The 26,365-nt window shown below is 38.3% G+C and overlaps 1 protein-coding gene and 1 non-coding gene across 7 annotated transcripts in view; one reads left to right on the top strand and one right to left on the bottom strand.

The window, feature by feature from the left end:
• The window catches only part of GON4L (gon-4 like), an 85,893-nt gene that overhangs the window by 14,951 nt on the left and 44,577 nt on the right, over positions 1 to 26,365 (top strand). For 3 of the 6 annotated variants that reach the window (XM_036015962.1, XM_036015961.1, XM_036015964.1), the window contains exons 4-10: positions 16,512 to 16,705; positions 17,419 to 17,493; positions 17,667 to 17,717; positions 21,751 to 21,816; positions 22,126 to 22,221; positions 23,273 to 23,392; positions 23,884 to 24,054. In XM_036015962.1, coding sequence (XP_035871855.1) covers positions 16,512 to 16,705; positions 17,419 to 17,493; positions 17,667 to 17,717; positions 21,751 to 21,816; positions 22,126 to 22,221; positions 23,273 to 23,392; positions 23,884 to 24,054 — 773 coding nt within the window. The remainder of the gene's footprint in view (positions 1 to 16,511; positions 16,706 to 17,418; positions 17,494 to 17,666; positions 17,718 to 21,750; positions 21,817 to 22,125; positions 22,222 to 23,272; positions 23,393 to 23,883; positions 24,055 to 26,365) is intronic. The other 3 variants (XM_028502973.2, XM_028502972.2, XM_036015963.1) reach the window with 1 other exon arrangement.
• Positions 3,939 to 4,051, bottom strand: LOC114489292. The gene has a single exon (XR_003683858.1). It is a non-coding gene; the product is annotated as a small nucleolar RNA SNORA76 (small nucleolar RNA).

Here is a 26,365-nt window from a genome sequence, read left to right as displayed (position 1 = left end):
ATTTATTTTTAGAGAGGGGAAGGGAGGGAGAAAGAGAGGGAGAGAAACATGGATATGCGATAGAAATATCCATCTCTTGCATGCCCTGACTGGGGATTGAACCTGCAACCTAGGCAAGTGCACTGACGGAGAATCAAGCTTGCGATCTTTCACTTTGCGGGATGAGCCCAATCCATTGAGCCACACTGGTCAGGGCTCTCTATGTGCTTTTTTTTTTTTTTTTTTTTTTTTTTTTTGTAGATTCTTTAAGAGATTTGTTACATAGATAATTATACCACTTTTAGGCAGATTTTTTTTTTTTTTTGCTTTCCAGTTTGTCTCTTCTTTCTTCCTTTCTGATTTATATTAATAGATTTTCAAATTTCAAAGCAGTTTTGTGTTTCTGGAATAAACCGTCCCTTTTGATTATGATTTATTACCCTTTTTATAAATTGCTGGATTTAATTTGCTAATATTTTGTTAAGAATTTTTTTTAAAGCCCTGGCTGGTGTAGCTCAGTGGATTGAGCGCAGGCCGGGAACCAAAGTGTCCTAGGTTCGATTCCCAGCCAGGGTACATGCCTGGGTTGCAGGCCATAACCCCCAGCAACCGCACATTAATGTCTCTCTCCCTCTCTCTCTCTCTCTCTCTATCTCCCTCCCTTCCCTCTCTAAAAATAAATAAATAAAATCTTTAAAAAAAAGAATTTTTTTAAAGATTTTATTTTTAGAGAGAGGGGAAGGGAGGGAAAAGGAAGAGTGAAACATCCACATGTGGTTGCCTCTCAAGTGCTCCCTACTGGGACCTGGTCCGCAACCCAGGCATGCATCCTGATTGGGAATTGAACAGGCCACCCCTTGGTTGGCAGGCCGGCTCTCAATCCACTGAGCCACACCAGCCAGGGCTTGTTACCAATTTTTGTGTTCGTGGTCTGTAGTTTTCTTTTGTTGTAAAGTCTTTGTCTGATTTTGGTATTAGGGTAATGCCGGCCACATACAATGAGTTGGGAAATGTTCCATCCTCCTATTCTTTTTTTCTTTTAACCTTTTTAAAAAATTGTTGCTCTATTACAGTTGTCCCAATTTTCCCCCTCTGCCCATCCCACCTACCCCAGCTCCCACAGTCAATCCCCCACACTCTTGTTCATGTCTGTGGATTATTCATACATGTTCTCTGACTAGTCCCTTCCCTTTTTTCTGGAGATTTGATCTGTTCTTTCATTTGGGCTATGTTTCTTTGTCTTCTCATTTTGGCAGCCTCCCTGTGTTTGTGTCTACATATTAGGTAGAACAGCTACATCTCCCAAGTTTGGTATAGGGGCCTGACATATTAGATGTCCTGTAGGTTCCAGTGGCACAGCTTCCCCTGTCACTCAAGTGGATACTCAAGATGTGGCCACCGTCTGGGTTTTATATACACTTCTCTTATAGTTTAGCCTTGACTGTTGTTGGCAGGTCAATGGGAGGGATTTACCCAGGCTGATCAGCTCCAGAGACTAGTTGTGAACCCTTACCACCATCTTCCAACCACTGTGGAGGATCAGCTGTGCAGAGGCCCACTCCACAGAGCAGGACTTACTTCAGCAGGGCTCTGGTGCCAGCCGAGTCTGCCTTTTGGGTGTGTTGCCTATGCAGGTGGTTCTCCATTGTGGTCTGTAGCAGTCCTTTGGGTATGCATGCTCTGGGGTTTCCTGGAATGTACATACCAAGGTTAGCCATCACTTGTGTTCTGTCCAGGGCCACCTGGCATAAGCTACAAAGTGATTTGCAGATGGCTGCTACTTGTGCTTGGCTTGGAGGTCCACCAGCAAGGCCAGCCTATGCATCAAAGCAGGCTGCTGCTACTGCCTGTCCTGGGGCCACTTAGGAAGAGGTATGGGGCATGCTGAGGCTAGGTACTGCTTGTTTGATAGGATTTAGGAAAATCTGAAGCATGAGCCAAGACAAGCCCTTCCTATAGGATTGCCATTGGAAACAGCTTAGGTGGACTGTGAAGTTGGGTGGGGCAGAGCCTCAGTGAATCATCAAGGTGGGACAAATGGTGTGAGCCAGGTTGATGGAGTCTCATATGGTGCCTGCCTGCTGGTTCTGCGGGAACAGGGCTCAGAAAAGGAACAGTGGCCTCTGCCAGCACTTTTGTCTGAGAGAAAGGTGCCCCCCAGCTCTCACCCTGATGCCAGACACTTCAGTTTCTCCCCATATGCTTCTGGTGGCTTTCAAGCTGCTTCCCCAGTGCTGGAACTCAGAAGGAATGAAGGTACGTCCGTGTGTGGGCCCTTTAAGAGGAATTGCCTAGGACTCCAGTAGTTTCTGTCTTCCATAGCCTCAACCCCCACTGGTTTTCATAGCCAGAAGTTATGGGGCCTTCTCTTCCAGGCACTGGAATTCTGGGGTGGGGGGCTCTGTTGTGGGGCTGGGACTTGTCACTTCCAAGATATCCCTTCCAATTTTTACCTGCCACACATGGGTGTGGGACCAGCCTGTGTGAATGTCTGCACCTCATGCCTGTCTTGATGTGGCTTCTTTAGTTCCATAGTTGTAGGACTTCCATTCAGCTTGATTTCTGATGATTTTGAAAAATGATTTTTCTGTAATTTAGTTGTAATTTTGATGTGGTTGTACGTGGAGGTGAGAGATGTTTACCTAGGCCACCATCTTCTGTTCTTTTATTTCTGATGCTGGTACTTTGTATCTTTCAATTATTCTGCTAGTGGTTTTTCAATATTGGTCTTTTCAAAAGATAACCGTTTAGTTTCATTAATTTCTCTATTGTGTTTTATGTTTCATTGATTTTTGCTGTTGTCTATTATTTTCTCCTGTCTGCTCCTTTTGGTTTAAGTTGGTCTTTTTTTAGTTTCTTCAAGTAGAAGCTTAGATCACTGATTTGAAACTTATTATTTTCTTTTTCTTTTTCTTTTTTAGATTTTATTTATTTATTTTTTAGAGCGGGAAGGGAAGGAGAAGGAGAGAGAAACACCTGACTGGGAATCGAACCCGTGACACTTTAGTTTGCAGCCCGTGCTCAATCCACTGAGCTACACCAGCCAGGGCTGAAACTTATTATTTTCTAATAATAGTGTTTAATGTATTAGTTTCTCTTTAAGCATTGTGTTAGCTGTGCCCTACAATGTAAACAAAAATTAAAATTGAAATTAAAATTTTTAGGGAGAGAGGGAAAGGGGAGGAAAAGGAGAGAGAAATATTGATTTGTTGTTCCACTTATTTATGTGTTCATTGGTTCATTCTTGTGTGTGCCCTGACCTGGGATCAAATCCGCAGCCTTGGCGTATCAGAATGATGCTGTAGCTGAGCTACTGTGCACAGATTTTGATGTTACAATTTATTAACTTGAGTTGACTGTATTTTCTACTTTCCCTTGGGATATCTTATTTAGAAGTGTATTGTTTCATTTCAAAATATTTGGAGTTTTTCCAGCTACCTTTTTGTTTCTGATCCCTAATTTAATTGCCTTCTAGTCAGACCATACTTTGTATAATTTCAGCCCATCTGTATTTATTGAAGTTTATCTTATGGCCCAGAATGTAATTTTTATTGGCAGTTCTTTTATTTCTTTTATTTCTATTAGAAAAGAATATGTATTGTTTGGAGGAGTACTGCTCTATAAATGTCAATTAGGTCAAGTTGGTGATAGCATTGTCCAAATCTTCTCTATAAGGAATCAAAAAAGGTAGCTTTAGTTGTGGATTGTGTTTTTTTTTTTTTATCAGTTTTTAGCTCTACATATTTAAAACTTTTTAGGTGTATATTTCTCATAACATGCTTTGATTGGATTTTGAATGTTAAAGCAAACTTACATTTTGGGATAAACCTTTTTGGTCATGATGTATTAGACTTTCTACATACTCTTTGATTCCATTGCCTCATATATTGTTTAAGGTTATCGTGTCTTTGTTTATGAGAAATATTTGCTATAATTCTCCTTTTTCTTTTTTTGTGCTGCCTTGTCACTCATGGTTAAAGGGGTCATGGGTGAGGAGCAGACAGTCCCAGTTACGTGCAAGTACATGCTGTGGTGCTGCGGCCTGATCCTGAGTTGGGCTCAAAGGCAGCACATAATTTTCCTTTCTTATGATGTCTTTTTTTTTTTAATTGATTTTAGAGAGAGAGAGGGAGGGAGAGAAACATCAGTTTGTTGTCCCACTTATTTATGCACTCATTGGTTGATTCTTGTTTGTGCCCTGACTGGGCATCACCCCACAACCTTGGCATACAGAGGCACCCTCTAACCAGCTGAGCTACCCTGCCAGTGCTGTGATGTTTCTTTCATGTGTCGGTATCAGGGTTATAAAGTGAGTTTATAAAACTGGACTTATAAAATGAGTTTGGGAGTTTTGAATTATTGTTTATTGTTAGACTGGTATTATTTCTTTCTTAAATGTTTTGTCAAAATTACCCAAGGGACCTATATCTAGGCTTGGAGTTTAATTTGTCAAAAGGTTTTTAAATTATGGATTCAGTTATTTTTTAAATATCTTTTTTTTTTTTTTCAAAAATTTTAAAGATTTTATTTATTTATTTTTAGAGAGGGAAGGGAGGGAGAAAGAGAGAGAGAGAGAGAGAGAGAAACATCAGTGTGTGGTTGCTGGGGGCTGTGGCCTGCAACCCAGGTGTGTACCCTGACTGGGAATCAAACCTGCGATGCTTCGGTTCGCAGCCCAAGCTCAATCCACTGAGCTATGCCAGCCAGGGCTATATCTTTGTTTTTTGATATATTTTATTAATTATGCTATTACAGTTGTCCCATTTCCCCCGTTCACTCCCCTCCACCCTGCTCACCCACTCCCACCCACATTCTCCCCCTTTAGTTCATGTCCATGTGTCATAATTTCTTTAGCCTCTACATTTCCCATACTGTTCTTACCCTCCCCTTCTCTATTTTCTACCTACCATCTATGCTATTTATTCTCTGTACCTTTTCCCCCTCTCTCCTCCTCCCACTCCCCTGTTGCTAACCCTCCATGTGATTTTTATTTCTGTGGTTCTGTTCCTGTTCTAGTTGATTGCTTAGTTTGTTTTTGTTTTTGTTTTAGGTGTGGTTGTTAATAGTTGTGAGTTTGCTGTCATTTTACTGTACATGTTTTTTTATCTTCTTTTTCTTAGATGAGTCCCTTTAACATTTCATAAAATAAGGGCTTGGTGATGATGAACTCCTTTAACTTGTCCTTATCTGAGAAGCACTTTATCTGCCCTTCCATTCTAAATGAAAGCTTTGCTGGATAGAGCAATCTGGGATGCAGGTCCTTGCCTTTCACGACTTGGGATACTTCTTCCCAGCCCCTTCTTGCCTGCAAGGTCTCTCTTGAGAAATCAGCTGACAGTCTGATGGGAACTCCTTTGTAGGTAACTATCTCCTTTTTTCTTGCTGCTTTTAAGATTCTCTCCTTATCTTTAATCTTGGGTGATGAAATTATGTTGTGCCTTGGTGTGTGCTTCCTTGGGTCCAACTTCTTTGGGACTCTGGGCTTCCTGGACTTCCTGGAAGTCTATTTCCTTTGCCAGCTCAGGGAAATTCTCCTGTATTATTTGTTCAAATAACTTTTCCACTTGTTGCTCTTCCTCTTCCCCTTCTGGTACTCCCATAATTCGGATGTTGGAACGTTTAAAGATGTCCTGGAGGTTCCTAAGCCTCTCCTCATTTTTTTGAATTCTTATTTCTCCATTGTTTTCTGTTTGGTTGTTTCTTTCTTCTTTATGGTCCACTCCATTGATCAGAGTCCCAGTTTTCTTCCCATCACTATTGGCTCCCTGTGCGTTTACCTTCATTTCATTTAGCGTAGCTTTCATTTTTCATCTAATTTTCGACCAAATTCAACCAATTCTGTGAGCTTCCTGATCACCAGTGCTGTAAACTGTGTATCTGATAGGTTGGCTATCTCTTGGTTGCTTAAAAGTATTGGCTCTGGAGCTTTGATTTGTACTTAGGTTTGAGCCTTTTTTTTTTTTTTTTTTTTAGGTCTGGTCAAGCCTGTTACGTAGTGAGGGGCAGAGCCTTAGGTGTTCACCAGGGCTGGGCAACCTAGTTGCTGGGTTGTGACTGTATGTGGGGCAGGGTCCAAGAGGGAACAGTGGCGCTTGCTCCTCTCTCTGTTGGATTTCAGTCCCTTCCGCTGCTTCCTCCAAGCTAACTGGGTCCTTCTTGTGCTGATTCCTGTGCAGGTGGACTTCTGTACGTTCTAGGACCTCATGGGTCTCTCCAACGCACTCTCCTATGAGGCTGGTAGTCTCCCCCTGTGCCTCAACCCCCACAGGTGTTTTCAGTCAGTGTCCCGAGGTTCTGTTTCCCAGTGCTGGGACCCTGGGTTGTGCGGTCTGTCTTACTGCCCAGTTTCACCTGGTTTATCTGTGTGAGAATGTGGCCTGGACAGCCAGGCGCCTTGCATGCAGTGCCTGGCTTCACAGTTGCCACCTCACTGGGTCTGCCAGCTGCCTGTGTGCTCGGGATACCTTACCCACCCGGGATGCGTTACACGGTCAGTGCCACCACTTTTGGTGCTGTGACCCCTCTCCACCCAGCTGCCCGACTCTGCCCCTCCTACCGGTCTAGATGAATGTGTATATTTTAATTCCTTGGTTGTCTGACTTCCATTCAGTTCAATTTTCTGTCAAATCTGGTTTTTATCTTGTTTCTAAATTGTTGCTGACCTTATTTTGGTTTTGCAAGGAGGCACAGTGTGCCTACCTACGCCTCCATCTTGGCCAGAAGTTCTATATATCTTTTAAGTTATTTAATAATTACAGTACTATTCAGATTTCCTATTTGTTTTTGTCTGTCTTAGCACATTGTGTTTTTCAAGGAATTTGTACATTTTCTCTAAATTGTCAAATTTGTTGATTAAAGTTGTTTATAGTATGCTTATTTTATTGATGTTTGGCTAGAGACATCAATTTTATTAATCTTTTCAAAGAACCAACTCTTGGCTTTCTTGACTTTTTTCCTATTTAATATGGTTTATATTTCATTGATTTCTGTTCTTTATTATTTTGTTTCCAAAATTTACCTTGGGTTTGATTTGTTATTTTCTAGCTTCTTGTAACATTTTCAATCTTTTAAAAACAAATTTCTAAATTATACATATTAGAAAGTTGTAACTTTCCTACTAAGCATTGCTCTAGATGCATTCTGCACGTTTCGATGTGTCATATTTTTGTTTTCAGTCCTCTAATGCATTATTTCTAATATATTATGATTTCTTCTTTGAGCTGTGGATTCATTAGAGACATGTTGCTTAATTTCCAAACATCTGGGGATCTTCTATTTACTGATGTATTTACTGATTCCTAGTTTAGTTCCTTTGTGGTCAAAGAACATACTCTATATGACTCCCAACCTTTGACAGTTGTTGACACTTGTTTAGCATATGGTCTGTTTTGTGTGCCCTTAAACAGAATATGTATTTTGTGGGTATCCTAAATATGTCATTTAGGTCAAGTATAATGTTCTATATATGTCTGTAAGTTCAAGTTTGTTAATTATATTGTTCAGTTCTTTTATGCCCTTACTGATTTCTTTGCCTGCTGTAATATTATTAATTGATATTTGTTAAAATCTCCAATTGCGATTGTGGCTTTCACTCCTTTTCTTTTCCTGTCAGCTTTTGTTTTATGTATTTAAACTGTATTATCAGATACATACAAATTTAGAACTATACCTTTGTGTTGAATTGATTTCATTTAGCATGAAATATTCCTTTTTATCTGTCTTTATCTTCTTGCCTTCAAGTCTCCTTTGTATCTGATGTTAGTGTATACGTGTTATAAAGGTTTATATTCTTTTGTTTTCAACCTTTTGTGTGTCTTTTTATTTATTTTAAAAGGTTTAATTTATTTAATTTTAAAGAGAGGGGAAGGGAGAGAAGAGGGAGAGAGATATTAGTGTGTGGTTTCCTCTTGTGCACCCCCTACTGGGGACCTGGCCTGCAGTCCAGATATGTGCCCTGACTGGGAATCAAACTGGCAACCCTTTGCTTCGCAGGCTGGCACTCAGTCCACTGAGCCACACCAGCCAGGGCTGCCTTTTGTACTCTTGATGTTATATTTTACTGTCTCATATGTTTTAAAACCCTTAAAGACATTATTATTACTATTTTACCAGTCAGTATTCATTTCTGCTAATTACATAGTTAACCTTTCTTGTGCTCTTGTTTTATCCTGAAGTTCTTTGCCTCATTTGAGATAAATTTTTTCCTCTATTTTTGAGGTAATTTTTTTTCATCTGTAAGAATTTCCTTTAGTATTTTGTGTAGCTCTGGTCTCCTATCAATGATTTATCTCAGATTTTTTTCTTTGTGTGTGTATATGGGAAATAATCTTAGTTTTGCCTTTATTTTTCCTGGGTATAGAATTTTAGATTGAACTTTTTTGCCCTGGCACTTTAATTTTTATTTCAATTTTTTAAAATTTTATTTTATTTTTAAAATTTACTTCAGAGAGAGAGAAACATTGATTTGTTGTTTCACCTGTTCTTGAATGTTGCCCCTTGCATGTGTCCTTACTGGGGACCAAACCTGCAACCTTGACATACTGGGATGATGCTCCAAGTAGCTGAGCTGCCCAGCTGGTCTTCCCTTGTACTTTTAGATGCATTTTGTTTTATTTTGTTTTTTTGTTTATTTTTAATTTTCCAATTACATTTTACATTCACTATTATTTTGTATTAGTTTCAGGTTGTATAGCATAGTGCTTAGGCAGTCATATACTTTATAAAGTGTTCCCCATGATATTTTAAGTACTCACCTGGCACCATACATTGTTATTACAGTATTATTGACTCTATTGCTTATCCCGTACTTTACACCCAAGTGTGGTTTCCATTGTTTTTATTGTAATATTGGCTATCAGTTTTGTTATTTTGGTGATGTGTCTTTTCTCCTTTGGCTGCTTCTAATATTTTCTCTGTTTTGGATTTTAGCATTTTGACTATTATGTGTCTAGTTTGGTTTTCTTTTTTTATTTGGTTAGGGTTTGTGATTTGATACTTTCATTAGTTTAAAAATTTCTTATCTTTTTTTCCATTTCCTTTGTCTTTATTAAAGAATTTTTATGAATTTATTTGAGCCAAACTGATGACAGTTGCCAGGAAGCAAGACCTCAGTTGTTCCAGTTCTTTTTTTTGTTTGTTTCATGGAGAGGGGCTTGGACTTTGTCTCTTTTTCCCTTTCCTGCTTTTTTTTTTTTTTTTACCAGTAACTGTTGACATACAATATTATACTAGTTTCAGGTGCACAATATAGCAATTAGACATTTATATAACTTACAAAGTGATTGCCTTAATAAGTCTAGTACCCATCTGACACCATACACAGATATTACAATATTATTGACTATATTTCTCCCTATGCTGTACTTTACATACCCATGACTGTTTTTATAATTGGCAGTTTGTACATCTTAATCCCTTCACCTTTTCATTCAATTCCCTCCCATCTGGTGACCACCAATTTGTTCTCTGTATCTATTAGTTCCTTTCTGTTTTGTTTATTCATTTATTTTGATTTTTAGTTTCCACAAATAAGTGAAATCATGTATTATTTGTCTCTCTCTGTCTGACTTAGTTCACTTAGCTTACTACCCTTTAGGTCCATCCATGTTGTCACACATGGCAAGATTTCATTCTTTTTTATGGCTGAGTGATATTCCACTGTAGTGTGTATATATCATATTTCCTTACCCATTCATCTTGTCACTAGGTATTAGATATTACTTCTTGCTTTCTTTTTTAAAGATTTTATTTATTTTAGAGAGAGGCGAAAGGAAGGAGAACGAGAGAGAGAGAGAGAGAAACATCAATAGGTGGTTGCCTCTTGCACGCCCCCGTACTGGGGATTGGGCCCACAACCCAGGCATGTGCGCTGACTGGGAATCAAACCCATGACCTTTTGGTAAGGAGTCCGGCTCTCAGTTCTTTGAGCCACACCAGGGCTGTTAGATATTACTTCTGTTCAATTCTCCTTTTCTCCTGGCATTCCAGTTACCTGTATTTTACATGTTGTTACTGTGGCCCATATATATTATGTCTTTTTTGTATAATTATTTTTTCTTCATGCTTCAGTTTCTGTTATTCTATAGTCCAGTCTATTAATTCTCTGTTTTGCTGTGGTCTAATTTACTGCACATACCTGGGTTGTCCCCACCCCCACCCCTGTCCCATGGGATAACCTGACCAGAGCTGTCTGGCCCAGCTGTCACTGGAAAGGAACCAGGCCCAGAGCAGGTCTGCCTCAGAATGGTTGGTAGTGTGTGGATTCTTTTTTTTTCAATCCTCACTTGAGGATATGTTTATTAGAGAGGGAGGGAGGGAGGGACAAGGAAGTGAGAGAGAAACAACAGTCGGTTCTCTCCTGTATGTGCTCCAACCAGGGATAGAATTCACAACCTGGGTATGTGCCCTGACCAGGAATCAAACCTGCAGCATTTCAGTGTACGGGACAACGTTCCAATCAATTGAACAACCTGGCCAGGGCTGTGTGTGAATTCTTGATTCTGTGCAGGAAATATCTCACACCACCAGTCCAGGTGAATTTGATAGTGTGTTTATTAAAACTGGGAACAGTGAAACAAAGGAAGGGCTTAGGGTAGAAGAAGCAGGAAGAGAGAGCCTAGGCGATACTCTGCTTTGGCTCTCTAGAAACACTGTAGGAAAGAAGTGGGCCAAGGAAGGGCTGCTGTTAGCTCACTGAAAAGTTAGAGAGAGGGGCCTTGGAGACAGGTTCAGGGGGTAAGCCCAAGATGAGCTGCCGCTGTCTATTGCTACCCTGGTGGCAAATCTTCTGGGGACCCTGAGTGTTTAGGAGATGCACAGCTGTGAGGGAAGAAAGGTGTGAGTGTGGTCCAGAGAGAGCCCACTTGTTAAATTCTTAATGCCAGTTTAGTACTATGGACTCTATACCTCTGGTATAAATTCCCCACCTTTTCTTGAATATATTAATCATAATTATTTAAAAATTCTGTCAAATATGTGACTCACCTGTAGTTTTCTTTTTATTGTCTTCTCCTCCCTTTCTTCTTGTTTTGGCATTTTCGTTCTGTTTTAGCATGTTACGGTTTTTTATTGAATCTTGACATTGTGGATGAAAAATTCTAGAGGCTTTGGGTTTTTATATTCCTCAGGAGAGGGTTATGTTTCCCTCTGGCAGGCAAATAATTTTGGAAGATCACCTCAGTTCTGCCAAGATTAGGTTTTATGTTGTACCTTTGGATTTTAACCACTTAGCTGCTTTCTCCTGCTGGGTTTTGTGGAGTTTCACTCTGTGCATGCATAGTTTAAGTATCAACCAGAGAGTCTTACGATGAATTTGAATAGAACCTTTTTGGGGCTCATTTTTTCTTGGTTTCCTCCTTTCCAGAACTTATCCCTCAATCTCAGCCCTTTTGGCAGCCCTAAATCTCTAGTTTCTTAGCTAAGCAAAACTGATGCTTTCAACTTGGGTTCTCATGTACTTCCTTTCCGTAAAGAATCTCAACTCTTTGCCCTGGCCATGTCACTCGGTTGGAGCACTGTCCCACATACCCAAAGATTGTGGGTTTGATTCACAGTCAGGGCACATGTCTGGGTTGTGGGCTCGATCTCTGGTCGGGAAGCCTACGAGAGGGAACCAATCACTGTGTCTCTCATATTGCTGTTTCTCTCTCTTTCACTCTGTCTCTCTCCCTGCCCCTTCCTCTCTCTCTAAAAAGCGATGAAAAAATGTCCTCAAGTAAGGATTTAAAAAAAAAAAAAGAAGAGCCGTGGCTGGTGTAGCTCAGTGGATTGAGCGCAGGCCCGCAAATCAAAAGGTTGCCAGTTCTATTCCCAGTCAGGGAACATGCCTGTGTTGCAGGCCAGGTTCCCAGTAGAGGGCTCACATCAAACCACACATTGATGTTTCTGTCCCTCTCTCTCTTTCCTGTCCCCTCTCTCTAGAAATCAATAAATCTTTTTTAAAAAGTATTTAAAAAAATCACAACTCCTCAAGTTTTCTCTGTAGTGGTTGTTTTTCAGTGCCTTCAGACAGTTGTATATATTGTATTCACTTTTACATTGTTTATATAGTTATATAGTTCTTTTTGGTAGAAGGTTTTTTTAATTTTTAAATTGATTTATTATTATCTTTTTTTTTTTTAGAGAGAGGAAGGGGAGGGAGGGAGAGAGAAACATTGATTTGTTGTTCCACTTATTTATGCATTCATTGGTTGATTCTTGTATGTACCCTGACCAGGGATTGAACCCACAACCTTGGTGTATTGGGTCAATCCTCTAACCAGCTGAGCTACCTGGCCATGGTGGGAAGGTTTTAGCTGATAAAAAACACCCTGTTGTGGCCAGAACCAGAAGTCCTACGTGTGTTTTTGACAGGGATGTCAAGCGAAAGTTTTCATACATCAAAGCAACTTTGGTGATTTAGATATCACAGAAAGCACCCATTTTTTACTGACTTCATCCACTTTATAGTGTATTTAACTTTCACTTTTGTTGATGTATCACTAGATCTACTTCTCATCTTTTCCAGTCTGATCTTTATAGAGGCTTTTTTTTTAATATTTTAATTTCTACTCTTTGGAATTCTTAGAGTCAGTGACATCCCAATATTTTAAATGTAAGATGAAAGATTAGTTGTAAAACAAAATAAGCTTTGAATTTTCTGTTCTCTTTTGGATTGTCTGTGCAATGTGTTGAATTTTGAATATATTACATTTTCCTTACAGACACATATTTTCTTTTTTTAATATAGCTTTCTCTTTTATTTTTAAAGATTTTATTTCTTTTTAGACAGGAAGGAGAAAGAGAGAGAAATATCAGTGTGTGGTTGCCTCTCTTGCGCCCCCTACTGGGGTCCTGGCCCACAACCCAGCCATGTGCCCTGACTAGGAATTGAACCAGGTGACCCTTTGGTTCTCAGCCCATGCTCAATCCACCGAGTTACACCAGCCAGGGCTATTTTCTAATAAACTTATCATTAAAATCAGAAATCAGAGGAGATATATTTGTGTTGTAATTTAGACATTGTATTGTTTAATTCCACAGTAATTACTTTGATTTCATGTTTATAAGATAGCCATTTTAAATGGAATTACACTAACTCTGAAGATTTTTCCATGAAAGAAAATTTCTTCAGTGAGTTTTATTTCCATTTTAATTTTATGATAATTTTTCTTCACAGTTCATGTAAATTATTTTTTTAATTTCAGTTTTTATTACCTTTTTATTGGGACTAAATGTTTTCAGTGCACTGCATTTTTTTTTTTAAAGATTGTATTTATTTATTTTTAGAGAAAGGGGAAGGGAGGGAGAGGGAAAGAAACATCAGTGTGTGGTTGAATCTCACACACCCCCAACCAGGGACCTGGCCTACAATCCAGGCATACACTTCGACCAGGAATTGAACCATGGGCCCCTTGGTTTGCAGGCTGGCACTCAATCTGATGAACCACATCAGCCAGGGCTACTACATTTTTTTTGTTTAAATAATTTTTTTATCATCACCAGAGGACACTTTTTCATTGCTTTTAGAGAGGAAGGGAGAGAGAGAGAGAGATATTAGTGTGAGAGAGAAACATCAATCAGTTGCCTTCTCATACCTGCACTAACTGGGGATCTAGCCTGTACCTTGGGTATATGCCCTGACCAGGAATCCAACCCCTGACCCTTCAGTCTAGGGGACAATGCTCCAACCAACTGAGCCACCATGTGGCTAGGGCTGAACTGCATATTTTAAAGCATTGCTATCCAAAGTGTGGCCTGAGAACTAGTGGTAGTTTGAGAACTGTTTGTTTCTGCTTGAAACAAAATAATTTATGGAAACTCAGTAGAAGTTTAGAAATGTTAAACCATTTGACATTATAGCTACATTCTTATATAAGATTATGAGTCTGCAGTGGGTTGGTCAAAAGCAAAATTAGTTGTTCCCTACAAATAGTTTGAGCAGCACTGTTTTTTTTTTTTTCTTCTTAATTTTTAGAGATAGCAGAAAGGAGGGAGAGAGGGAGAAAACATCAATGTGTGGTTGCCTTGTGCACTCCCTCTACTGGGGGCCTGACCTGCAACCCAGGCATGTGCCCTGGCTGGGAATCGAACCAGCGCCCTTTGCTTTGCGGTCTGGTGCTCAATCCACTGAGTCACACTAGTCAGGGCTGAGAAAGAAGCACTGTTTTAAAGGACAGTTTTGATTCCTCATCAACTATCTATATAAAGTTTTATAAGTCTTAGCTGCTTCCATTGTAAGTTTCCTTTTTTGAACTTTATATGAATTTTGGTCACACTGTAGATCTAAATTTTGTAAAGTTTTTTTGGGTTAATTTTTAGTTAGTAAACTTGATTGTTTTGAGTATAGTATTAATAGTTTAAAATTATCTTGTTTGTTTTTTTTTCCAAACTTTTTTCCCTCTGGGTTCACTTAGCAATTAACAATGTTACTAAAAACACGATAGGATAGCAGTACAAAACAGAATCCAAACTTCCTGACTTCCAGTCAAGATGGTGGTATAAACAAATAAAATATAATTTAAAAAAAGAAATGTATTATGCAGTACAATAATAAAGCTGTTTTTTTACTTAGTAAGAAACAAAAACAAACAAAAACCTTCCTCAGTTGTCACATTTTTCTTGTTCCATGACTTCCAGGTCATTGTTAAAGTACCAAAAAGATGAGGCAAAGGTGGATGGCAGCCCCTGGCTGGGTGGCTCAGTTGTTTGCAGTGTCATCCTGTACACCAAAAAGTTGTAGATTCGATCCGCCATCAGGGCACATGCAGAAGGCAGCTGCTTAATGTTTCTCTCATACTGATGTTCTCTTTCTCCCTTCCTCTCTCTCTAAAATCAATAATAAAAAAATATCTGTGCCTGAGAATTTAAAAAAAAAAAAAAAGGATAGTAGAAGCCAAGAACTGACTAGATTATCTACATGAGAACGGATGTGTGAGGAAGGGGAGGAGTGAAGAGAGGAGATCCAAGAGCGGTGAAGAGAGAGAATAGTTTTGAAGTTTATGGAGAAAGGGTTAAGTGAGATTAGAAAGGAGACTTTGGGAAAAGATTTATATTCAAAGGTTTTTAAAATGTTTTGTTGTGTAATTCCCCTTTTGTTGCTTTTTCAAAAGGTCACTAGTAAAGGCCTTGGTCACTTTTTGATATTTTTGTAGTTTATGTTTCTTTTGCATCTATCACTTTGTTGGGATACATCTCATGTCAGTTTATTTCTGTTGAGGTTACATGGATGTAAGATGTGTATGTTTAAATTCTACCTTTTTATTGTTAAAAGTCATCAGAAAATCTTTCATACTATTAGAAACGATAGACATTTTTTACTTGTTCTTCCCCACATTCCTTAAAAAGACAGTTTTTAATGGCTCAGTTTCATTCCAATGTATGAATGCACCAATATTCAGTTAACCATTCCTTTAATGTTGGACATTTAGGTATTTGCCATGTCTTTGCTAAAATAACTACTGTTGAAATTAATAAGTTGATTACCCATTACCCCAGTCTCTGCATGTCTAATTATCTCCTTAAGAATTATTATTATTGGATCGAAAGTTATAAACATCAAATTCAAGTACAAAAGCAATTGTTTGAAGTTACTAATGATTTTCACTGAGTAAATACTGCCAGGGAACATCTTGAAGGTCATACAATCTTTTTAACAATGTCGACCGACTTGACATTAATCTTCTCTAATCCCTGGTGTTCAGACAGTAACTGACCAAAAGAATCAGAGAGATGAGAACCTCAATTTGGTGTTTCATGATAATCTATTTCAAGACTTACTAAATTCTCTCAGTCAGGAAGTTTTTCCTTTTCTCTGGTTATGTCCTCCTTTCCAAAGAATAGAGATACTTTGTACCTTTTTTATTTGTATAATTCATAGTAGAGTTTTTAAAATTATTTTGTTCCTTGTTTTTTCTCTTTTCTCTACTGAATAGTATAATAATGATAATAAATTACATTTGTATAATGTTTTATTGGTTATACAGTACTTTGATATGTATCATTTAACTTAATCTACATGGCTTCCTTGATGGGCCAAATCTGTATTTTACAAGAGAAAGAAATGAGATTCTATTGCCAAATAACCTGTTAAGTTGTAGAACTGGGCCACAAACCCAGGGTTTTTGATGTATTATCTGGGCAGTACAGAGTACTAATTGTGATTCTTGAGCTAGAGCACTTAGCTTCAAAACATGGCTATGTCATTACTAGCTCTTGGGAAAGTTTCTTATCTCTTTGCCTCAGTTTTTTCATCTGTGCATTGGGAAAAAGAATAGTCCCCATCTAATAAGGTCATTATGAGGAGTAAGTGAATTAATATATATAAAGTGTGTAGAAGACTGTCTGGCATAAAATAAATATTCAGTGAAAGTTAGCTATTATTACTGTGACAGTTCTGCCACCTCCACCGTTGCCACCACTACCACATCACAATCTTTGATTTCCAGAGCCAGGCAGCTGGCGGCATGTTTTTCTTTTACAATGTTGCCTTTTGGGGTTAAGTTCCGGGAGCAGTTATTCTGGAGATTCTAGTGAAGTTTTTGGTTTATTTGCAGAAGAGCAAGACATTGAAGAAAGTGAGAAAAGGCAGAAAAAGAAAAAAGGTACCAAACGGAAACGAGATGGGAGGGGTCAAGAAGAAGGGACTTTGGCTTATGACCCGAAACTAGATGATATGCTTGACCGAACCTTAGAGGATGGTGCTAAGCAGCACAATCTGACAGCCGTCAATGTACGAAACATCCTTCACGTGAGTAATGCTGGAACAGCTATGTAATTGGAACAGAAATTTTTCAGGGAAGGCAATAAAAGTACTCAGGAAATTCTTGACTTGTGATATGTAAATTATTAATTTTGTAAGTTACTTATGGCAGAACATTTTACATTTCAAGATAACTTTCTTTTTACACTCAGCATGAGTTTAAAATTGAAACACATGTTAAAGAAGAGCTTAACTGGGAAGATAAACAGTTCCTCTGTTTTCTTCCACTGATTTGATTGTTTATTGTGTTATGTATGAGATTCGAAGATGAAAATGTTCACATTGGATTTACTCTTTAGTGGGTTAATATGCCTGAAAAGATGTCCAGTTAACAGTACTTTGCACATATGCAGATACTGTTATTTGATATGTAGTAACACAGTTATTTACAAAGCCTTTGTTGTTTGTTACTGTTTCTCTTAAGCGTATAGTAACCTCAGAATCTCTTTTAATGAGAGCCATTCCTATTCCCTGTAGCAGCTAATAAGATTAGTCCATTTGCTGCTACATTGCTTGACGCTGTGTGTTTTGTCCAAAACTTGCTTCTTCACTTTCCGTTGCCTTGCATTACTCTAGTCTGAAGCTGATTAAATATCTAGTTCTTATTTGTCTTTACATATGTCTAGCAGAATTACAGAGAGATGAATATTATTTAGATGGCACATCTTTGTTGCATGATGTGAAATTTCATCTTTCTCCAGGAAGTAATCACAAATGAACATGTGGTAGCGATGATGAAAGCAGCCATCAGCGAGACGGAAGATATGCCAATGTTTGTGAGTAATTTGTCAAATTTTTAATGTCATAGACCAGAGCTACCTGTCAGCTGGATAAGTGTAGGAGGCCACTGTAAATAGTTTGACAGTAGGGGGTAAAGTTAGCATCTCAAAACCCAAAAATCACATGATGATTTTTATTGTCTCTTTTCTTCTCATTTTCCCCTCTTTAGGAGCCCAAAATGACACGCTCTAAACTTAAGGAAGTGGTGGAAAAAGGAGTGGTGGGTGTTCTGTTTTTTCTTTATTGTTTATTTAGGTTGGTAAATAAGATATAATTGCAGGTTATTTGTAGGGGAAAATATAGGAAAAATTTAAAGTGGTCTGGATTTGTTTTCTTAAAGATTTGTAAAAGATAGGTAAAGACAGAATATATAAAATGATTATCATAGTTTATTTTTATTTTAGTTGATGTGGAAATACTGATTTTTTGGAAGTACTAGATAGAGAATCATTTAGAATTGTTGAAAGCAATGAGAAAGTTTTTCTATTCATGTTGTATGTGGTAGTGTTTAAAGTAGGATTTTTCAGAGTGTGTCCCAGGAACCATGTGCATCAAGATTACCCAAGTGTGGGTTCCCAGGAGTGCTTATTAAAAATGAACATTCTTGGGCTCACCTCAGACCTAGAAATGGGGGCCCATGGGTAGGGCCTGGGAATATTTATTGTTGAAAACATACTAGTTCTGTTCTGGCTAGTGTGGCTCAGTGGATTGATTGCCAGAGCCTGCAAACCAAAGGGTCACTGGTTAAATTCCCAGTCAGGGCGCATGCCTGGGTTGCGGGCCAGGTCCCTCGTTGGGGGCATGTGAAAGGCAACCACACATTGATGATTCTCTCCCTCTCTTTCTCCCTAAATAGGGAGGGGAACCTCTCTAAAAATAAATAAATAAAATATTGTTTTAAAAAAAAGAAGAAAACATACTGGTTCTTTTTTTTTTTTCAAGGTTTTTAAAAAGATTTTATTATTTATGTATTTTTAGACAGAGAGGAAGGGAGAGAGAGAGACATCAATGTGTGGTTGCCTCTGGTGCGCCCCCTACTGGAGACCTGTCCCACAACCCAGGCATGTACCCTGACTGGGAACTGAAGTGGCGACCCTTTAGTTTGCAGGTCGGCACTCAGTCCACTGAGCCACACCAGCCAGGGCTAAAGATTTTATTATTTATTTATTTTTAGGGAGGAAGAGAGGGAGAAAAACACTGATCAGCTCCCTCCCGCATACCCCCAACCAGAGTCCTGACCTGAAACCCAGGCATGGACCCTAACTAGGAATCAAACTGGCAGCCTTTCAGTTTGCAGGCCGGCACTCAATCTACTAAGCCACACCAGCCAGGGCCATACTAGTTTGTTCTTTTGCACACTAAATTATGAGAACCAGTTGAAGACTTCTGAAGTATTTTGGTACAGCAAGGTCTTTGATGCTTGAAACCAAGTTACATCCTGATTAACAATAACCACTTGTCCAGTTTGTACTTAGCTTCTGTGACAGTGCAGGGGATAGTTCTGAGGGAGTCCATTCTATCTCTGATAGTAAGGAAGGTGACCCAAAATGCTATTATAATTTTTGTCTCATTCTCTGGTTCAGTTCCTTGCAACCCTGTACAAGAAATGTATGTTCCTCTTCCACGTGACCTTTCCTCTATTTGAAGAAATCTAGTATGTCTTCTTGTAACATTATTTTCTTACTAAATATCCTCCAATTTTTTATTAGTCCTTGTGTGACAATTCTTTGTGTAGCTTTATAGACACCCTTTTCTTCTTCATGTGCCTAGTTTGTCTGTATCCTTTCAAAGTATGCCAATAGTGGAATCTACTGCTCCAGATGTGAGTTAACTACTACAGATGAAGGTTAGGTTATCCCCTCGGTGTTCCAGACACCATATTTCTCTCTTAAAAAAAAAAAAAATTTGCCTGGCTGGCGTAGCTCAGTGGGCGCAGGCTGCGAACCAAAGTGTCACAGGTTCGATTCCCAGTCAGGGTACATGCCTGGATTGCAGGCCATGACCCCCAGCAACCGCACATTGATGTTTCTCTCTCTCTCTCTCTCTTTCTCCCTCCCTTCTCTCTCAAAAAATAAATAAATAAAATCTTTATAAAAATTGATTTTATTTATTTCAATTTCAATTTAATTTTATTTATTTACTTAGAGAGGGGAAGGGAGGGAGAAAGAAGGAGAAAAACATCAATGTGCAAGAGATTCAGTTACCTCTTGAACACTCCCAAGTTGGGGACCTAGCCCACAACTGGGGCATGTACCCTGACTGGGAATCAAACTGGTGACCTTTCAGTTCACAAGCCGGTGCTTAGTCCACTGAATCACAGCAGCCAGGGCTTATTTTTTGATTTCAGATAAAGAGAAGAAGAGAGGAGGAGAGAGAAACGTTGATTTGTTGTTCCACTTATTTATATATTCATTGGTAGTTTCTTAGATGTGCCCTGACCGAGGAGCAAACATGCAATTGGCATATCCAGACAATGCACCAGTCAACTGAGCTACTTGACCAGGGCCCCAGATTTCTCTGAATACAGCCTGAGTTTGCACTGGCTGGGGGTTTTTTTTGGTTGTTTGTGTTTTTTTTTTTTTTTTTTTTAGTTTAATTGTATTAGTCACATCATATTTTTTAGTTTAATCGACTAACCTTGGTTGCGTAAAGTGAAATGTCATCTTTCTGCAGGAAATTACACAAATGAATATGTGGTAGCGATGATGAAAGCAGCCATCACTGGGACAGAAGTATATGAAGTCTGCCTGACACATAGAGTATAATTAACATTAACTCCATGTTTGATTTGGAATAAAAGACCGAGGAGATCTGAGTCAGGTTCTGGATTATGTTTATCAACCATGAATACAGGTGTAGAGAAGTTGAACAACCCAAGACTGTAGTTTATTACTTTATGTGGAAGAACAGGATTAGAGTCCCTATTGCTTCTTTTTAGATTTTGACTTTTTAAAATTCTAATCCTAGGGTATGTTTATTGATTTTAGGGAGAGAGAGAAACAAAGATGTGAGAGAGAAACGTCAGTTGGTTGCTTCCCATATGTGCCCCAAACCTGGGAATTGAACCCATCCATAACCTAGCTATGTGCCCTGACTGGGAATCGAACCTTAAGACCTTCTGGTATACAGGATGGTACTCCAACCAATTGAGCCACCTGGCCAGGGCCCTCTTACTTCTTAATGCTCAATAGACTGACTCCAGTGTACTTCCAGATGCTGCCTTGCCTTCCTAATGGATTTGACAGTAGGGAAACTGATTGATTCAGAAACAAACATGGAAGGGTGTGGACCTGAATCACATCATCCCCTTTACATTGTACAGGCCTAGCTACACAGAGCTGGATAAGTGGCCAGAACGTGGTGGGGCTAAGGAAATGTGGAAAACCTGAGGTTCCTTTTAGAGACAGACCTAGTGCCTGTTGGGTTTTGTTCATAAGGTGATTTTGATTGGGTCATAAGTTAATGGTCAAGAAATTATACACTCCAATCAATGGTACTTTGTCAGTATGATGTAGGAGTGTTAGAAAATTCTTTTTTTTTTTTATTTCAATCATTGTTCAAGTACAGTTTTCTCCCCCCTACTCCCGTTCCAGCCCCTCCACCCAACCAGAAAATTCTTTAAAAGACTTTCCCCCCTAACTCTGCTGTTTAAAGACACATGCAAAAAGTTGAAATAATTGTAGTGAATCTGTATTTCCATCTACATTTAACAATTGTAAAATTTTACCATATTTGCTTCATGAATCTCTATATATCTATCTGTTGTTTTTTTCTGTATTATTAGAAAATAAGTTGTGGACAACTTGACTCTTCACCCCTAAATCCTTCCGTAATAACTATTTATGGCTGGCTTTTTGGAGACATAATTAGGGTAGATTTATGTAATTGAGTATAAAAAATACTGATGTCAAAAGGCCACTATCACCTATAATATTGTAGTTTACAAGTAATTTTCACGTTCATTATTCCATGTGAACCTGAGCTGTGCTATAAAGTAGGCAAGACAGAAACAGACTCTTAACTAGGTTTAAGGAAGAAATCTCTCCTTTCTTTTGTCAAGTTCTGATAAATACAGCAGTTGAGAGTATACCCTCAGGGATAATCAGTACTCTTAGCTTAGTGTAACTCCGTGGTAGGTATGGCTCTACATGATGGCAAAGAGGAAGTAAAAATGTGATGGCAAAGAGGAAGTAAAAATGAAAAACAGTTTATTTCAGATAAGAGTACTTAATAATTATATTCTTTGTTGGTAGGTAATTCCAACATGGAATATTTCACCAATTAAGAAGGCCAATGAAATTAAGGTAAACTTGGAAGAGGTAATTCTTATTCTTTTCCAGAAAGAATTCATCAGTTTTGAAACCTAAGTACTTTCTATTTGTTAACATTATGGGGACTTTTAATTTAAGCTTTTAAAATTCCAGCTTTAATTTTTTTTATTCTGTTACTCCTAGGTTTGACTTTCTTGCTAGGCATGTCTTTAAACCCTACTTGTTGCTACCTGCTTTAGCTCATTGTGTGCTTCAGATTTTTTTTTTCCTGCTCTGCCTTTCCCCCTTTATTTTCCCCATACATACGATTTATGCTTCCTATTTACCCCATTTCTCTCTGCAATGGTATTTATGAAGCCGCCTCAGTTCGTGGATATCAACCTTGAAGAAGATGACTCCTCAGATGAAGAGTACCAGCCAGATGATGAAGAAGAAGACGAGACCGCTGAAGAGGTCAGTGGTGACGCTTGTGTTAGTTGATAGTACAGGGAAAATTGGCTCAATAAGGCAGAGTGCATTTTGCTTCCTTAGTAAGATCACCTGTTCTTTAAAAAAAAATTTTTTTTACTTATTTATTTTTAGAGAGAGGGGAAGAGAGGGAGAAAAAGAGGGAGAGACACATCAATCAGTTGCCTCTTGCCCACCCCCAACTGGGGACCTGGCCCGAATCCCGGGCATGTGCTCTGACTGGGAATTGATCTGGCAACCTTTCACTTTGCAGGCCAGTGCTCAGTACATTGAGCCACAATAGCCAGGGCATCACCTGTTCTTTTTTATACTCATTGTTTGCACAAATCCAAGACTGTGAAGTGTTTTCTCTTCACACTCTTAATTTTTCACATCTTGTATTATGAAATATAACACATATATAACATACAGAACTGTATATAGAATAAAAATAAAAATACACAGCTTAATTATGAAGCTATTTCTCATGAAATTTCTCGAGTCATTAAATATAACCTTGCCAGGATACCCCTTATTTGCCCTTCCTAATTATAATCATTTCTGTCCCCCTAAAGATAACTACTATCCTGACTTTTTGATAATTACTTCCTGTTTTTTCTTTATAGTTATATCACCTAAATGTGCAGCTCTACACAGTGTAGTTCAATTTTGTACTATTTTTGAACCTTATATAAATGGACCCATAGTGTATGTATTTGTTTGTATTTAACTTTTTTCTGTGTGCAACATTAATCCTTTGAGATACTGTTGCTTGTAGCTATAGTTAATACTCATTTTTGTGTAATGTTATATTTTTAATGTACTTTTTAAATTGTAAAAGGATTTTAAATGAATGCCTTACAATTTTACAAAGTTTGCATTGCTGATGAGCGCAGTGATGTGACACCTTCAGAATATTAAGCTTCTATTTACATTGTATTTTCCTTTACTCTGACTGAGTGACTGATATTTTGTGATTCATTCTCTTGAAGTACTTGAGACTCAGTGGAATAAGGTAGAGGCATAAATATAAAAGTGAACTGGATTTGTTTTGTAGAGTTTATTGGAAAGTGACGTTGAAAGCACTGCTTCATCTCCTCGTGGAGCAAAGAAATCCAGACTGAGACAGTCTTCCGAGGTGACTGAAACAGATGAAGAGAGTGTCGTATTATCAGAGGTGAATCTGCATCATACAGAAGAGATAAGTTATAACTGTATAAATAGATTATTTATCCATGGTGATTGTGAGCTATTACCCTTTGCCAAATATGAATCAAGATCAGTAATCATGCCACTGTCTTCCTAGTATTTTTGACTGGTTATAACTGTTCAGATTTCAAAGTCTCTTAAGTCAATGAACATTTAAGAGAAAGCTGAACTCAGTGATAGGGAGAGAGCTTTTCTGAGTTCTCATTAAGGGACCAGATATGAGTGGTTAGCAGAGTTCCTTTTCTTTTGTCTTTTTCATACCTCTCCTAATATTGTCCTAAAGCCATTTTTATTAGATTTCCCACTTTTGGTAACCTAAGTAGCATCCTGTTGGCTTCATTGGAAATTGCATGAAACCTAATTAGATTAATATACTTGACAGAGTCTTTGTTTTCATGTGCCTCTCTCTCCCCGCTTTTTTCCCATGTATTTTTTAACGTGCTTGCATCTTTTAATCAGGCTGAGAAAGTCGCCACACCTGCCGTCAGGCACATCAGTGCTGAGGTAGTGCCCATGGGGCCCCCACCCCCGCCAAAACCCAAGCAGACCAGGGATAGTACTTTCATGGAGAAGTTGCATGCTGTGGATGAGGAACTGGCTTCCAGTCCGGTCTGCATGGATTCTTTCCAGGTAAACATAATTCTAAATTGCTGAGAAAGTCAAATTGAATCATTTAGTAGTTGTTCAGGTTGGGAAGGGGGAAGGGAAGATACTAAATTCTGTTATAATAAGTAACAGTCATGAAATTTGGGGTCTGTGATACTTTATTTGGTTTGTGCTATTTTATTGTGAGAATGGCAACTCCTAAGGAAGAGGTAAGGTATGTGAAGAGCATTTTTAAATGTGGAACATAGGAACCACCACAGCCAGATTCCCCCTGGACTAGCCTTTCCCACAACTGCTGGTTTTCTCTCTCTTTCTCACTCTCTGCACATACGTATTTTTTCCTGAGTCACTTGAGAGCATGTGGCGGTTGTGATGCTGTGTTTGACTCCTAAATACTTCAAATGTGTATTTCGTAAAAATTAGGGCGTTCAGTTAGGAAAATAAAGACACAGAAATGTAATCTAATCTATTAAAGGTCTAGATTTTACCATTTGTCCTACTAATGTTTAGATTTTACCATTTGTCCTACTAATGTCCTTTATAGAAAAATACTTTTTTTCCCCTCACACAGGAGCCAATCTAGAATTATGTCTTGTATTTAGTTATCTTGCTTCTTAGTCTTTTAATCTGGAAGGTTTCTCAGTCTTTCTATCTTTCATAGCTTTGACATTTTTTTAACTGTATAGACCAGTTATTTTATAGACTGTACCTCAGTTTTGGTTTTTCTGATATATCGTCATAATAGGATTCAGATTATACACTTGGCACAAATACCATGGCAGTGATGTGTCCTTTTTAGTACAGTACATCGTATCAGGAGGCACAGCACATCTCTGATGCTAATTTTTTACCACGTTTCAGGTGGTGACTGCTTGACTTTCTCACTGTAAAATGATCACTTTTCCATTTTTAAATTAATTAGTATGTTTTTTATGAGGATATACTTTGAGGACAAGCATCTTTTTACCCTGTGGTTTTATAATCCATTACTTATTCTTGCTTGAAATAATCATTACCATGGTCATTATCAAATGATGACTTTCTAAATTTCATCATTTTGCCAGTTTTTAATATTCTGAATTTTCCCCACCAGTCTTATAGGTCAGTGAAAAATGTGCCTGTCCTAAAATTTAAAAACAATATTAAATGGAATCGCTCTCAAAAAGGTTATTAAATTTAATCACCTTGCTTTGGAGTGACTGAGTAGTTGTGTTGGGGGCAGTAGTGTTTTATATAACCATTTATTCATACACATACTTAATGATTGAAGTTGGGGAATAACAGTGTATAAGAAAGAAAATGTCCTTCTTTGGACCTTGCAGTCTTGTTGTGGGGAGAGGGACCATAAACACATAAATCATTTCACACAGTGGTAAGTGCTGGGAACTAAGTGAAAACAAGGAAAGGAGGTAGTGCCTGTGAGAGTACTTTACATAGCATGGTCAAGAAAAGCCTCTTGAAGAGGTGGTATTTGAGCTGAGATCTGAATGAGAAGGAGCCAGGCATCTGAAAGATCTGGGGGGAAAGGGTCATTCAGAGGAGGTAGCACATTCAGAGTTCCTTGTGTGAACAGTCAGTGTAGTCAAGGGATAAAAACTAGCTGCCCCACGGGGATCATGGGAAGTAGTAGTAGGAGTGGGATCAGAGAGCTAAGCAAGAATGGGAGATCGTGAGGGTTTTGGAAAACCATGATAAAGAATTTAGATTTTATTTTAATATTTAGAAAAGCTTTTTGTGGTATTTTATTTTAAATAATGTTTTATTTTTCAATTACAGTTGACATACAGTATTATATTAGTTACAGGTATATAACCCACTGATTAGACATTTATATAACTTATGAAGTGATCACCCCAGTAAATCTAGCACCCACCTGGTACCATATGTAGTTATTACAATATTGTTGATTATGTTGCCTTTGCTGAATGAGTTTTACATCCCCATGACTATTCTGTAACTGCCCATTTGTACCCCTTAATCCCTTCATCTTTTCCACCATTCTATGCAATCCCCCTCCCATCTGGCAAGTATCAAAATGTTCTCTGTGTCTATGATTCTGTTTCTGGTATGCTTGTTCATTTATTGTGCTTTTGCTTTTTAGATTGTACATATAAATGAAATCATATGGCATTTGTTTTTCTCTAACTTATTTCACTCAGCAAAATTATGTCCACCCATGTTGTTGCAGATGTCAAGATTTCATTCTTTCTTTCGGCTGAGCCATATTTCATTGTATGTGTGTACCACTCCTCCTTTATCCATTTATCTATTAATAAACACTTAGGTTGCTTCCATATCTTGAGTATTCTAAATAATACTGTAATGAACATATGGA

This window comes from Phyllostomus discolor, chromosome 14 (genome assembly GCF_004126475.2).
Source record: "Phyllostomus discolor isolate MPI-MPIP mPhyDis1 chromosome 14, mPhyDis1.pri.v3, whole genome shotgun sequence".
Classification (NCBI taxonomy): domain Eukaryota; kingdom Metazoa; phylum Chordata; class Mammalia; order Chiroptera; family Phyllostomidae; genus Phyllostomus; species Phyllostomus discolor.
This window is presented reverse-complemented; position numbering and strand designations above follow the sequence as displayed.